The sequence below is a fragment of the Eptatretus burgeri genome, chromosome 7 (assembly GCF_056783735.1).
Source record: "Eptatretus burgeri isolate ZD-2024b chromosome 7, Ebu_testis_v1, whole genome shotgun sequence".
Classification (NCBI taxonomy): domain Eukaryota; kingdom Metazoa; phylum Chordata; class Myxini; order Myxiniformes; family Myxinidae; genus Eptatretus; species Eptatretus burgeri.
The window spans coordinates 79,979,525-79,995,565 of NC_140967.1; the positions used below are offsets into that span (position 1 = coordinate 79,979,525).

Genomic DNA, 16,041 nt, shown 5'->3' on the forward strand with positions numbered 1-16,041 from the left:
TTGTGATCGATCAATGGATAATCCCATCTTTCGAATTCCCTTTGTTAACAACAACGACGTTGTATATTTTGCTTTTCTTTATTTTATACATCTATCGAGGCTCACGGAAGAACAGAACGACAGGGCGCAATGTAGCAAGAGACAACTGTTAGTTTTGTTATGTTAGTGTTCACAATGAAGTACTTGTGTGATCAAATTCATGCTTGATTTCACACTCACTGTGCATTGGAAGAAAGATCCATTAAACTCTGTTGCATAAATGCTACAATACAACGTGATTTTGCTCACACCATTGGCTCCAAGAGTCTGGGAAAGAACAAACATCCTTTTCTTTGCCGACTGTTTGTTCACATGGCCATTTGGCTTTTTGAAGCTTGGAGTCGGCTTGCAAGCTCAAACGAAGGAGATGGGAGTCAAGTTTTTGGCAGACATGGGCTGAGTGGCTGGAGCGCTGCTCATGTCTGTTTCCACATTCTCCAGGCAAAACCCAGAGACTTGTAATACATGACATTGTAGATGCCTTTTGAAAAGAATAAAAAAAAAAAATTACGTTTTTGTTATAACCGTTAGCGTTTGTTCATACGATGGTCTCGTATGACTGCAGTTGTCGACATTAAAGCATAACTATGGTGGTACATAGAGTCTTTCATGTACAAAAATGTGCGATTGTGTTTGTATTAAAAAAATGACAGCAGGCCGAATAAGGTGGTTTGCAAAACGGCCAACTTATACAAAGTGGTGCGGCATTTCCAATGAGCTCCAGGTATCATGCAACACATATGCTGTTGTACATGAAATATTTATTAAATGTCTCTCTTTGCACAGATGCAACCTTTTGGGGTGCCGTTTCAAACACACAGATATAAGTTAGTGAAACAGAAGCAAGCCTGGAAAGAGTTCCCCATCCTTGGGCCTGAAAAAGGAGAGAACGTTCCAATAAACCCATAAGCAGCCAGTATTTATTCATGACCGTATAAGTAAAAAGAAAGCCACAGCTCAATCTACATTAAACACAGATGTAGGAATAATGATCGAGTTAACATCTCATGCTTTTAGTTTGATGTGTGGCAAAAATGCTTCCAGGAACCAAATAACTTAAGAGTGGTTAAAATATACCCAAATGTTCCAAACAGCACCCCACTGCAAAGTGACTAAGAGATGACCAGGTATGTACAAAGCTCTGCTCAAGATTCATTTTTCACTTCTGCTGTAGCCCTACACCAACTGATTCATCCCTACAGTGACCCCTGATGGCTGGGTTATTGTTACCCAGAGGGTGTATGGATAACAGTAAAGCAATGCCATCGTATTAAAAAGAAAGGTCAATTCTATATGCTTATGTGGCATTATGCTACAGGTACCTTTCAAGGCAAAACAGTATTCTTGCTTTTGGTTCCGGCCATGCTATCAAGTGTCTGGGCCGTTACTCCGGCAATTGTGGCAGAAAGTTAATGCAGCAATGTTGGTGAGTCACCGCCAAGATAAATTTGGCCCATTTGGCATTGAATACTGCTTCAGCAACATCGATGCCTTCCTTTTGTCATGATAAACCAATCATCTCATTCGGTAACTAATGTGATATAAAGTTATGGCAGGCTGTTGTGATTTCAGATAGGACGTGGTAAGGTACAAAAACAAAACCTTAACTTTTATCCATTTGCCTTTACATTGAACACGCCGACAGGAAACAAACTCGCAAAGTTGAATAAACTATCCAAAAATTATCAGAACCTTCAATGGCCAAAGCAATTTGTTCACTCAAAACCCAAATTAAATCTCATGCGATCTAAAGTGGTTTCTTATAAAAGTGCTCATCTTTTGCCTTCCTATTTTACTATAATTTTTATTTTTTATTTTTTTACAGAGCAGCATAAATGGAAGGAAATGCTTCGGTGGGATGGCCCGAGCATCAATAAATAAAACGCCACCATCCATACTCGAAGCGTACGTGGTTACTCGACATCAAGCAACTATTAGTTTCAAAAAAGGCTCAGTAAAAACACAAAAATGATGTAGAAAGCTTGAAATATAAATGTATTTTTAATCTGAACTTTTCAGAAACGCTCTTCTCAGCAGGCCAGGCAGGCATAGAAACTATCTTTGAATTCATGCTCTGCTGTAGGGCAAGGGTGTTTGTTAACTAGGAATCCAGTGACTCAGTAAGAGATTGCACTGCGTTGGGAAGATGTTGCACAGGTAGAGTGTGGATCTCAAACAAACAGGTGTGCACTGGCTGGTCGAAACAACAGGCAAATTGTGGAAGTATGGGAAATACAGACCATTCCCAAGCTAAAGCCAAGGCACCCAGTAAAAAGTTTTCCATTTCTTTTGCCAAGGGCACAATTGCCTCTTTCTCCAACTTTTCACATCTCCTCAGTCTCCAAAATACCAAAAATACGATTTGCATCAGCTGCATCATCGTAATATCATAGGCCATTTTTTCCCATGACTTTCTGCGTTCCCCTCAAAGCACCACTTTGCCCGGCCTCTGTCAATCGATACCTGATGGATTAAGAGGAAGTGTGAGAAGTGGTTCAAAGGGGTTGGATGTTAAAATCACCACCTACCTGCTAAGACATGTGCTTGTGGAAAGTACCTATGTGAAAATCAGTGAATAGCGCTTGTTTACTTACGTTTCTATAAAGATTGCATTTAGCATTTATTTGTACCTGCCACAATGTGAGAGCAAATTAAAACATTCAAAGCGTGCCGATAAATACAGGACAGGGCACAAGCAATGCTTTGTACAAACGGTGACCGCTGGGTTGACAAACGAACAATGCAGACTCACAGACCCTTTCGTTCAGCTAAAATGTTTGTTTACACCATTTTGCAAAATATTTCATATCCCGTGCTTTTTCAACAGTGCGATAACACCATTTCCTTCCTGAGCCGCTCAAAGTCATGAGGAACTAGGAAATCCCCCCCAAAAAATACAGCTCTTCTTTTACCTGTCTCGACTGAACTGCACCACCAACTGCAGCCACAATAAGGCAGAAAAATTGGTCACTTTCTGAGAGCAACAATTTTCCAAATCACACATATTTCAGCCATAAAGTACTGCTCATGATCATTCCATGCTGTGCAGGTAATATGGCACATTGCCTGCAACTCCCATGCCTGGGTCTGGTTTAGGTGTTTGAGATTCACATGAAAGAGGTGATGATGAACAAAAAAAACAACTGTCACAATAATTAGTATTAAGAAATCACAGTCTGACCACTTGGTGCAACATCTGTCGGCATAAAATAAAACATTTCAGAATAATGATAAGTTGGCCGAATAAAACCTCGGATGGCTGCAAGCAAATTCATTTTGGAAAAAGCATGCTCTTCTGAGTCCGGCCTTTTTGATTGCGTGCTGAGAGAATCTCTGCTCTTCTGCTCAACTGCTCTCTCTCCCTGCTTTTTGTCTTAAAACACCACTCCACACAAGATATTGTACAGGGCCTACTGAAGGAAGGCTCCTTGGCTTGCATTGTAGCAAGGCCTTGCCTATTCCCAAAACGTGGCTTTCACCCAGGAAAGGGAGGGAGGAAGAAGAAAAAAGCACTTGAAGGAGGGGTGGACAGAAGGATGAATGGATGTGCAGTGGTTGAGAGGAAGTGCAGAACGAGTACTAAGAAAGATGGTAGGGAAGACACCACTTGCTGGGTGAGTGAGTTGAACGTCTGCAGACAGAAGCCCAGGGACAGGAGAGAGGAGTGTTCAAAAGTCAGAGCTTCTCTCGGGATGAGATCCAAATGTAGGGGCCCGATTGCTCCTGGATGATCTGCTTTACCTGCCCGTAGATTTCCTCCAATGTATCTCCCTGCAGAACGGCTGTCATGAAAAAAAGAGAAAGTGAAATCAGGAGGGGGGAAAGAGGCATAACTGCTTCCTGGAACTAGAGGTGTTCATTGAACAGTAGATGGCACTCTGGATGTGTATGATTGCAGGTTTGTTTAAGTCGTCTGCCTCCTGCCTGTCAACATTTATGTTCAATTGAAATAGACTACAAAAAAGAGAAGCAATGAAGCGCAATAAATGCATCACCTGTAAAATATTCTCCAAATTCCTGTTCCAATTTGATGGCTCGGTCATTGGCCTTCTTGGCTTGCTCCTCAGACAGCCTTTTGTTGAGTTCCCTGCAAACATGTACAGTTGTGCAAACAGGCATAAGCTAGCAATTCCTGTTTTAAACTCCCAACTTATGGAAGATAAACTTCTAATTGAATGAGGATGTGTTGGTTTCACTCATTTAGACCGAAGGATCAAATCAATTGTATTAATTCTGTTGCAGCAATTCTAATTGGGTTATTGGAAGTAACTAGTGTGGATCGGCGTGCTTCGCGTGCCTCACCACACGTCGCTGCTGAGGTATAGGCATCTTTGACCATGCCTGCTTTCTCCGGGAGTAAGAGAAGGGGAGGAATGGTCCATGTGGGTTAGTGGGGGTGGTGTTGGATCGGAGGTTGTGGGAGGATATGGGGATGGGGTGGATGGTGGTCGGGGGGGGGGGCTGGATGGTGGGAGAGGTTGGCCAAATATATTTTGTGCTCTGTCTGAATATTAATCAGAAGTCAGAACCCAACACACATAAATCAAAAAAGGAACTGAGCACAACTTTATATTGATTTTAATTTATCAGTTAGAGCTGGAATGGAAGGGCAACGCAAATTTATCAGAAATTGGAATGTAAATTCAAACAGCCAGCTTTCCAGAGCAGATGTGCCCCCCAAAACATCACTTCCTTTGGACTTCTGGCCAGGTTTAAATGTTATATATTTTCTTTTGCCCATATCTCGATCTCAATCTTCATTAATCAAGTCAACGTAACAAAAAAAATCAGTGCTGATGAATACAGGTAAGTTTTGAATGTGTTTCTTAGGCTATATATATATATATATATATATATATATATATATATATATATATATATATATATATATATATATATATATATATATATATACATATATATATATATACATATATATATATATACATATATATATATATATATATATATATATATATATATATATATATATATATATATATCAACAACATGGCAGAATTTGTTAAAGAAAATTTGAATAAGAAGAAGACGTTTGGTCACAAACATACAAGCATAACAATATACGTTTGCTCCATTATAATAAGATAAAATATTAACAGATTGATTTGTAAACAAAAATTGAAGGAAAGCACCACTACTCCACTCACCTATTTCGTGAGAATGCCCAAATTTTGATCACCTGGTAAACTTTCAAGTGCCATTGCACCATTTGTTTGCCAATCAACAACAAGTAAACATTAAAAACCTAAGGAACACCAAAATTGCTCATTTTAATGTACTAAAAGTTACTGCACGCCATTTATAGAGGCCATTCGGTCAAATATATACATTCTGTCATGGAGGAACTCATGTCTCACACACACACACACACACACACACACACACACACACACACACACACACACACACACACACACACACACACACACACACACACACACACACACACACACACACACACACACACATATATATATATATTCTTCTTCTTTTGGCTGCTCCCGTTCGGGGTCGCCACAGCGGATCATCCGTATGATCCGCATCGTGATTTGGCACATGTTTTACGCCGGATGCCCTTCCTGACGCAACCCTGGTCGCCTCTTACGACACAGGGATATGGTACACCTATTTTAACCGGGGTATACACCGGCCCAGTACACTGGTACTCATTTCGCCGACCTCGGAAGGATGACAGGCTGAGTCAACCCCCTGGTGTATTAATTCAGTGGCCCAACGGGGCTTGAACTCAGGACCTTTTGGATCCCAAGCCGCTGCCCTAACCACTGCGCCAACACCAGGATATATATATATATATATATATATATATATATATATATATATATATATATATATATATATATATATATATATATATAAAAAAAAAATTATATATATATATATATATATATATATTTACATACACATAAACATGCACACACACATACAGTGCCTCTAGAAATTCAACACCCCCTCTCAAAATTTTTACCTTTTGTTGCCTTATAGCCTGGAAATAAATTGCATTTAATCAGACTTTTTACACCTTTATTTACACATTGTAACCCACAACTTCCAATGGAGAACAAATTCTACAAATTTCAGAAAATTAATTAAAAATACAAAACTAGAATATCTTGGTTGGATAAGTGTCCGCCCAACCTGAGTTAATACTTGGTGGAAGCAAGTTTGACAGCAATTACAGCTGCGAGTCTGTTGAGATCGGTCTCTACTAACTCTGCACACGTTGATTGGGCAATATTTTCCCATTCTTGAGTTCAAAACTGTTCAAGCTCAGTCAAGTTGTGTGGGAAGTGTGGAAGGATGGCGATCTTCAGGTCATGCCACAGATTTTCGATTGGATTCCGGTCGGGGCTCTGACTGGGCCACTCAATGACATTTATCTTTTTGTTCCTTAGCCACTCCAGTGTAGCTTTGACTGTGCGCTTTGGGTCATTGTCATGCTGAAAGGTGAACTTCTTGTCCCAATTTCAGCTTTCTTTCAGCAGGTTTTCCTCTGGGATTTTTCTGTATTTTTCTCCATCCATTTTCCCTTCCATCCTGACAAGTGCCCCAGTCCTGCTGATGAGAAACATCCCCATAACATGATGCTGCCACCACCATGCTTCACACTAGGGATGGTGTTATTGGGTGATGTGCGATGTTGGGTTACCGCTAAATGTAACGTTTTGCATTTAGGCCAAAAATTTATATCTTGGTTTCATCAGACCACAAAACTTTGTGCCACACAGCTTCAGAATCTCCAGAGTGTATTTTTGCATAATTCAAATGGGACCCAAGGTGGGTTTTTTTGAGTAATGGCTTCCTCCTTGCCACCCTACCATAGAGGCCAAACTTATGGAGTGCTTGCGATATTGTTGTCACATGCACACAGTGACTAGTCTTTGCCATAAAGGCCCGAGGGTCTTTCAAAGTTGCCATTGGCCCCTTATTGGCCTCTATGATCAGTCACCCACTTGCTTGGTCATCCAGTTTGGAGGGATGGCCTGATCTCGGCAGGATATTGATGGTACCATACACCTTCCACTTCTTAATGATTGTCATGACTGTCTGTGCTCCAAGGGATGTTCAAGGCTTTTAAAATGTTTTATATCCATCCCCTGATCTGTGCCTTTCCACAACTTTATCCTGGAGGTGATTTGAAAGCTCCTTGGTGTTCACAGTTGAGTCTTTGCTGTGAAATGCACTACCCAGCAGATGAAACCTACAGGAACAGCTGATTTTATTATGAAATAATCAGAATCACTTCAATTTAACACAGGTGGAGGTCAATAAACTTGGTGTGTGATTTTGAAGGTGATTGGTTACACCGGAGCTCATTTACAATTGCTTTTTTGGGGGGAGTGAACACTTTTCCAACCAATATATTCTTGTTTTGTATATTTAATAAATTGTCTGAAATTTGTGGAATTGTTTTTCACTTGGAAGTTGTGGGTTACGATGTCTAAATAAAGGTGGGAAAAGTCTGATTTAATGCAATTTAATTGCAGGCCATAAGGCAACAAAAGGTAAAAAAAATTTGAAAGGGGGTGTAGACTTTTTATAGGTACTGTACATTCACTTTCTCCTGATCTTTTCTATCCTTGTTCACCCTCCCCAACCCTCCCACTATCTATTTGCAGATTGCTCTGCCACGTTAAGTCCACATGTTGTTCCACTGCCCACTGTGAGTGTGTTGATTAGTAGCGTCTGTCACCTCACTCTTCCAAAAGTCTAGGCTCTCTCTCTCCAATTTTATTTTTACACTTTACAGCTGAAGGACCTTTATCCTCATGAGGTTTAACGATTTGGTCAGTCCTTTCAATGGCTTCTTATTGTGAGTCCTCACATTGGATTTAATAATCATGAAGGAATAATTCATGCGACGGTGTTTGAAAAATAATAATTCAACTAATGTCCCCTAGCCAGCTACATGATCTCAGATGTGTGAAATTGGAACCTCAGATTACTTGGTTTGTTTGTCATTTTGTACAAATACTTCACTTCCTACAATGCTTTCAAGAAACAATGACAATCGCTTGGCATTTGTCCAACAAAGGCATAAAGCTTGACTCAAGGTGCTGACAAAAACATAAGCTGTACCATGGGAAGCAGCACAAGCCAATGGACAAAGTGAAGATGGATGATCTGAAGCTTAGATAGTTATTCAATGTTGTCAGATCTTGGAAGCCTCAAAATTTCGAGCCTGGTAAGTACTCAGGTGGTTGATGTCTGTGGCTGTTGGTTGGGAGATGAGAGAAGAGCACAGTTGGGAGTATGCTCACTTCTGAGTTGTCTGGTCAATGATTTGGTTCCCATGTGGAGTTGAATCCTATTAGCGAGGAACCCATCCTGATTGATAGGATAATTCCCCCCGAATTATAGACCGGTTCGTTCCCCCAGAATCTGTGTCAATGAATATGACTTGTAATACCTCCTCCCACCGGGAGTGATGCTACGCCATACACAGTGGTGCTATGCCACAAGTTTTCAATTTATTCCATCCAGCAGTTCAGGAGTGCATAGAAGTTTAAAAACACCACACAATCAAACACATGTAACCAAACACAGATAATAATCCGTGAATTACAGTAGGATTAAAACTGCCATTGGAGTGCAGTACCATATTCAAGTATGTAGTGGGGTACACAAGAGATCATCTTTCAAATGAGGATATAATACCGATTATCCCACCTGTAATTAGTTTGTTGATGTTAAAGATTATCCCACCTGCAATTAAACTGGTGAAACTGCCAAAATCAAGAATTACTGCTCACCTTCACTCCTTCATTCCTATTTTTCCCACCTCTGGAACAAACTCCCACACTCTCTTCAATCCCATTACTCCCTCCAGGTCTTCAAAACAGCTGTTCACCACCACCTCAGATCTTCCCCCATCAAAAATCTTGATCTTTTCTACTCCCTTAATCCACCGCAAACTCACCTCCTTCAAATTCCCTGTTTTCCTTCCTGAAAGTCCCTGTAATACCATCTGGTTTACCCCATGTACCCTGCCTCATCCCTCTTCATTCCACAGATATCCTATTGTCTTTGTTCCCCACTATTTTGTTTCCCTCTCCCACCCCTCTCATCTCCTGTCTTGTTATGTTTCTGTGTATTAGCTCTTACATGAGCCTCGACTTTGTATTCCAAAAAAAAAAAGATGTCAGTATCTCAAAAATAGATCATTACGTTCCAGTACGCAGCTAAATACTCTAAAGAGAGGTTAAATGGGATGTCAGTAAACTATAAAACGTATGTGGATCCAATTTATCGCATCTCTACCCACAATATTGTATACCCCCATTAATCCTGCTTTACTCAACCTTCTGACTTGTGGGTAACTGTTTTTCCTCCCCTCCTCTCTCTCTCTCTCCTCTATCTGCTCTGCAATAAAATAAAATAAACTGCAAGGCCAACAACCTGCCTGCAATGAATGCGAGAAGCAGACCCTGAGACTCAGCGACCTGATGAGAGATTCCAATGACGCAGAGGGCCTTTTATTCAGGGGTGTATGTAACCTTTAACTTCTATGCATCAAGGAAGGTGAGATGGGAAGATGCAGCACCAGTCCACAGTGGATAGCCATGTTTCATGACATGGCCATTGTGTGTACTGTGACAAGTTTGGGACACCTGTGGAAGGACTTGGCTTTGCTGAGAATTCCAATGTGGTGGCCAGTTTTGGAGGCCAGCATGGAGATGTGATCTGCCCAAGAAAGGTTAAAGTTGATGGTGATGTCCAGGATCTCCACTGGCTGTCTGTCCCAAAGGCTGAGCAGAGAAATAAATTGTGGGATGAGGCTGCATTGGTCCTTATTAAGGGACAAAATGAGTGTAGGACTTGCCTGCATTCAAATAAACGGTCGAGGTATATGACCAGTCATATGTTCTCCACATCGACAGAGTGGGATCCTGCTGCAGCCTGCTTGGCGAAGTGGTGAGGAACAGTCCTTAACAATGTGGAGTCATTTGCAAATTGATGCAGTGTTTTTTTCCAGTGATGAAGAGAGGTTGTTCATGTTGACGAAGAACAGGATTTGTCCAGGAATGCTATCCTGAGGAATGCCAGGCTCAAAATATCCTCAGATGAGCTAGGGCATGGGAGAGAATGCCATCCAAAGCTGAATACCTTTAGCCGACATATTGCAAAGCAAGGCAGGGGATCAGACTTTATCAAATGCAAGGAATATGTCCAGTTCGATGGACATGATCGCGTGTTCAGGATTGGAGGCATCTATCCATTGCAGATAGCGTAGAAGCACTATGTCCATGACATAAATCCACCTCCACGGCATATCCACATGTAGAGTGGATAGGCCTTGTAGGTTCATTAAATCCTATCTTCCAACAAGGCCTTCATCCACAGCCTGATGGAATACTGCTCTCCCCTCCGGGCTGGTAGCCCCCTGCCTCACACCTTGCTCAGATTGACACCGTGGAAACCAAGGCCTTCAAGATCAATGGAATCTCTCGTGATGAAGTTGAGTCTCTGGGCCTATCAATTTGTCATCGCCGATATGTCGGTGGTCTCTCTGTCTTTTTCAGCTTCCTTTCTGGTTTTGCACCCTCTTTCCCTCTCCGTGCTTTATCCCCCCAGGTATATGCAGGACGCACATTGTCTACCAGTAACCCCCTTCTTGTGAAAAGGCCAAAATCCAGAACCACTGCTCACCTCCACTCATTTGTTTTTCTTCTTTCCCACCTGTGGAACCATTAACTTTCACATTCTCTTCAATCTCATTCTTCTCTCCAGGTCTTCAAGCTGTTCACCACCATCTCAAATCATCCCCCATCCAAAAACCATGATCTTTTCTACACTCATGAAACCACCTCTCTCACCCCACCCCCCCCCCCCAACCCAAAATTTATTTTTTGCTTCTATATGCATCTTGTCCACTCCTTGAGATCTCTCCTATCCCTCACCATCACCCGTATCCCTTGTTTGTCTGTCCCCATCTATTTTCTTCCTCTCAGCCCTGCTTTTGGCATTTCCCCCTTCTCCTTCTGCTGTTCCTTTTGTATGTTGCATCCTGATCGATTCTGTGTTCTCACTCTTCAACGAGTCTTGACGATGTATAATACAACAAAAAAACCCCAAAAAATCATTTCTCAATGGTGAAGAATCACTTAAAAAATTCTAGTATCTAGATCCGGATCCGGATCTTCACTAAAATCTTATCAATTAGTCTTTGTTGCACACCCAACCTGTCCACCAAGTTTTGTCCGAATCCATCGATATCTCTTTGAGATATACTGCTTACAAACAAACAAGCAAGCAAACAAACAATCAGAAAACAAACAGGGTGAAAATATAACCTCTGCCACCTTTGGTGGTGGAGGTAATGAAGAGTTGGACATAGCAGATTAACAACTCTTGAGGATGAAAGTGCTGATGTCAATGGGACCATCCTAAACAGCCTTGCCCAGAGCAGTGAAAGAGTCAAAGAGGGTTTGGAATTTACCTACTTTACCTGAATATTCTGATGGAGGTTTCTTTAGAGGAGGGGGGGAGGTAGGGGTAGGTGAGCTAAAAGGAAAAGGTGACACTTTTCAACAAAGACAAGAGTTAAGGTCACTCAGCCTTGAGAAGAGCACTGTCCCTAATGACTATCCTTCAAGTTATATGAGTGCAAGTTCCAGTGACAGGCTTGAACAACTGGCAGCAAGCTTTTACTGATGGTGAAAGACATGCAAGATCAGATGTGGTCTAGCACATCTTTAGACCGAAACACACTGTTTTAGACTTTGATATGGAAAGTACATTTTTAGATTGGTGAGTTTACTTTGCAGGAGGAACAGGCGATCTGCTTTCTGGCAACAGCCTCAACACTAGATTCATTGCACTGGGGGACAGGAGGTTGGGCATGATAGTTGAATGCATAAAGGTATGAACTGATGAAGGAAATATGGAAATGTTTTTTAAAAATCTCAGGCAATGTCAATGTCCAGAGATAAAGGAATAATGGACCATTCAGGGGAAGAAATGTGGAACGCAGGTCAGAGAAATCTGCCAGGTTAAACTACCTACCATCCATGGTGGGATTTTTGGCAGTTACCTGAAGATAGCGAGAGAGACACACATTTTTAAGAGGGCATGATCTGCAGTGGTATGACTGATTTGAAGTTAGCTGTAATGGTGAGAGTTGAAGTTGCCACAAATTAAGGAAAGACAACTGTGGGTGAAAGCCAACATTGGCTGCCAGTACTCATATGCAGAGATATCATAATCGGGAGGTAGGGAGACAACACACAGAAACAATAAATTGCCATGTAGAGGGACATGGGTTCAAAGATATTCCACAAGGATCATGGGGGTACAGATGGAAAGAAGCTCCTGACAATTATCGCTAACAACACCACAAGCATAAATGCTGGGCTTGTTAAAGCGGAACAAGGAATAAATAGGAAGGAAAATGAGCAAATATAGAATTCCTGTTCAAGAAAGTTTTTTTGTTAGAAGGGATCCGAGGATCAGGCAACTATCTGTATGAAGATATCAATGAGGTTCGAGTGTACAGTAGGTCTCTGAGATCACTAGACCTGAGAAAAATTATTTGGATGGTGCTTATCTTTATCGTGCAGTGAAGTGAAGTGATCCAAAATAAGGGACTTGATAGATGCTATACTCGTCCTCTTCGTTCAGCTTTCAATGTTCATTGGTCTGAACAGAGGACAAAGTAATAGGTCCATGGTTCTCTTCCAAGGCTGTCGGTTAAAATTCAAAGAAGACGTCTTTGGATTGCCTGGCATTACGACCATGGCAAAATCGAACCTGTTTCCAATCTTACACTCTGGACACCAAAACATGGAAGGATGAAGCGGAACAGATAAGCTCTCAACTCCAGGAAGGAAGCTATTGACAATGACCACAACAATTGCCATACAGCTATATGATACAGACATCAGTATAACTGAGTAAATGGAATGCTATAAGGTATAAGCAACAGCTCCAACTTAAAACAAGGAAAAGAGCAATCAGAGATTGCAGACCTTCACCAGGACTTCTTTTGAGTGGTGCATTTTTTTATAGGTTTCAGGGTAAATCCAATATGGCTGCCAAATCATGTGACCTATGATATCATATGTGTGAACCTTTTGTTCCTCATGGACAGGACGTCATATGTGTAAAGTTTCACCTCAATTTATTCAGCCACTTCAAAGAAGATTTTTGAAGGTTTAAAAAACAAAACAAAATGGCTGCCAAATCACGTGACCGATGATGTCATGAACTTTTTTTCTGAAGACAATTTTATCCCTCGATGACCCTCCAAAATTTTCATACTGATCGGATGTGGCGTTCTACATTTGCAATTATGACATCATAATGAGGGCACTTGTGATGTCATAAAAATACACCCATTCCTCATGAGGAGTACTTGCCATGTGCCAAGTTTCAATCTTTTCCTTGGTGCGGTTTTAGAGATATAGAGGTCCAAAGAATTTCCGTTTTTCCAATATGGCTGCCACACCACGTGACTCATGATGTCATAATTATTATTGTAACATTTTACATGAATAATCACACCATTGGTGAAAATTTCGTCTCAATCCGACAAGGGGTTGCAGAGAAAAACAGGAAAGTTCTGTGCTTACAAACAAACAGACAGACAACAAAAAAACAAATGAAAAATCGTGCTCAGCACAACACTTGGCGAATTAGTTGACCTTTCGATGTGGTGGTCCAAGCTGTAATGTCATGGAATGTGTGGTGTTTATTTGTTCGTACATGATTAAAAAATGACGTCAATAGGCAAAACTTTGACGCCATACGCTTGCGAAAACTATGCGTAATTTGTAATAAGATGCATTTAGTAATCATTTAGATATTTGAATGAAGTTTAATTTGGCGTCAACAGGAAGTCGCTACGCCTTCCGGTCACTGAGTTATGTCCAAAAACGTGTTTTCACGTTGTGTGACGTCACGTCGTGACGTTTAGTCCGATTAAGACGGGGTTTGGACGCGGACCATCTCAGGTGGATTGCCTATCAGGTGTAAAAATTTAAGAACGACTGGTCCAGCCGTTTGGGCTGTAGACGACCGGACAAACAAACAAACCAACAAACGGAACAGACCAACATACTTGACAAAATCGAAGATTTCGCCAAGTAACAAACAAACAAATGAAATTGCCCGTTGAGCAAGGAATTGCTGGAATAACTTTGTCATATCTCCATGATCTCTGAAAAAACAAAAACCTGGGAATCAATTTGGTTATTAGAAGTCGACAGTGCTCCTGTTTAATGAGTTATAGCACTTAGTTTGGTCATGATCATAACTTGGAAGTCAATCGGGCTTGAAATGGCGTTTTTATCGCAATTTGAAAGTTTTGACCCGACCCCCCTGACATTCGACCCCCGACCGCTAAGAAGGGTGTTGGTGTGACACCCCAATGAGACATATGGTTGGATGCAGAATTGGAAGATGCACATTTTGGATTTGGTTTGAAGTCGATACGACCATTTTAGCGGACGTTATTGCGAAAATAAGAATTTCGGTTTTTCGGTGACCTTGACCTTGACCTTTGACCTAGATTTACCAAAAACGACAAGTGTCTAAGTTGGACCATGACCGACGTCTGTACCCAGTTTGGTCATGATCGCTGAAACGGTGTGGCTGCTACAGGGTAAACAAACACACAGACAGACACACAAACAAACAGACAGACAGACACACAGAATGACACACACAACCGACCAACATAATTGCCGAAATCCGAAGGATTCCGGCAATTAACAAACAAACAGACAAACGGACCCAAATTAAGAACTCTCTCGTCTGGCACGGGTAACAAGGGTCTATTCAATTTGCTGGATTTGAACATTGATTATACCTGGATTTATGTATGGTCAAGGCAGGGTGGAGAGAGTTGGGGGGGGGGCGTGGGGGAGAGGATTGGAGGGGGGTCGGTGGAGGGGGGGGATGGTTGTATTCCTGCGAGGCTAAGAAAGCAAGCTTTCAGTCAAGTATTGCATCTTGCTTGACATCTGCCACCTTCACTTCTCACCAGTCCAAGTTTACTTTTTGACAGTATAAGTTTAGGAGACTTAAGAACTAAAAACTCATTTTGACGATTCCATGACAAGATAATCTTCTGAAAAATTTTCAATTTTTGCAATTTTCCACAAACTGTAAATATGAGATATCATTCCTTCGATTTGGCGACAAAAAAATCTTTGTTTTTGACGCTTAAGCTTCAGTCTTGGACAGAGGAGACAAAGAGGGAAAGAAGGAAACAGTCTCTCCCCGTCACCACACATTGTAATACCAAAGAACAATATAGAGAAGGAAGATGTGTACACGATGCTGAGATACTTACATAATTGCTTCTACAGATTTGGGCTTGATAAAAATAGCGATGGGGTACAGCTGTGCCGCTTGTAGCCGCTTGATTGCATTGCCAGAAACATCCAATATGCAATGCTTTCCCTGGAGAAAGAAAATAAAAAGAGCAGATGTTATTTATTCCTCTGTAAAGTCTTCATAATTAAGAACAAAGTATATTCACTGAAACAGGTTGGGGTTTCAGTTTAGCCAAGTTGAGCCACTGTCACATGGAAGGAAGGCCTTGTAAATAGACAGATAAATAACAATACCAAAAATCAAAGGTTTATTTCAAATCAACTTCCATTACAGCCAAAGGCAGAAGGTGAGCATTACAATCATTAATTTTACAAACAAAATATAGATATTAAAAACATCGCAAAAGGAGAGAAAAAATAGCATATTAAAACAAAGGAAATGGATAAATTACATCTTGATTCAAATCGAAACATGACATCAGAGTTCAAAATTTAACAGTTAGTGGGTTCATTCATTATGCGGATCGATGTGACATTGGGCCGTTCTTGAATCTTGTCGTTTTACATCTTAATTCAGTTAATTGCTTTGAGTTCCATAATTGGTAGCCACGATGTGACCTGCCTGAAGGTAGCAAATGGTGAAGCTTGTAATTTGGCAGCAGTCTCGCAAAAGCACGGAAGAGTT

At 41.1% G+C, this 16,041-nt stretch overlaps 1 protein-coding gene across 11 annotated transcripts in view; it reads right to left on the bottom strand.

Annotated features, from left to right (window-relative positions):
- Positions 1–780: 780 nt before the first annotated feature.
- The window catches only part of DLG2 (discs large MAGUK scaffold protein 2), a 652,065-nt gene continuing 636,804 nt past the window's right edge, over positions 781–16,041 (bottom strand). For all 11 annotated transcript variants that reach the window (XM_085889199.1, XM_085889200.1, XM_085889205.1 and 8 more), the window contains 3 exons: positions 15,374–15,483; positions 4,035–4,126; positions 781–3,821 (listed from right to left, as the gene is read on the bottom strand). In XM_085889199.1, coding sequence (XP_085745325.1) covers positions 3,715–3,821; positions 4,035–4,126; positions 15,374–15,483 — 309 coding nt within the window. In that variant the 3' untranslated portion in view covers positions 781–3,714. The remainder of the gene's footprint in view (positions 3,822–4,034; positions 4,127–15,373; positions 15,484–16,041) is intronic.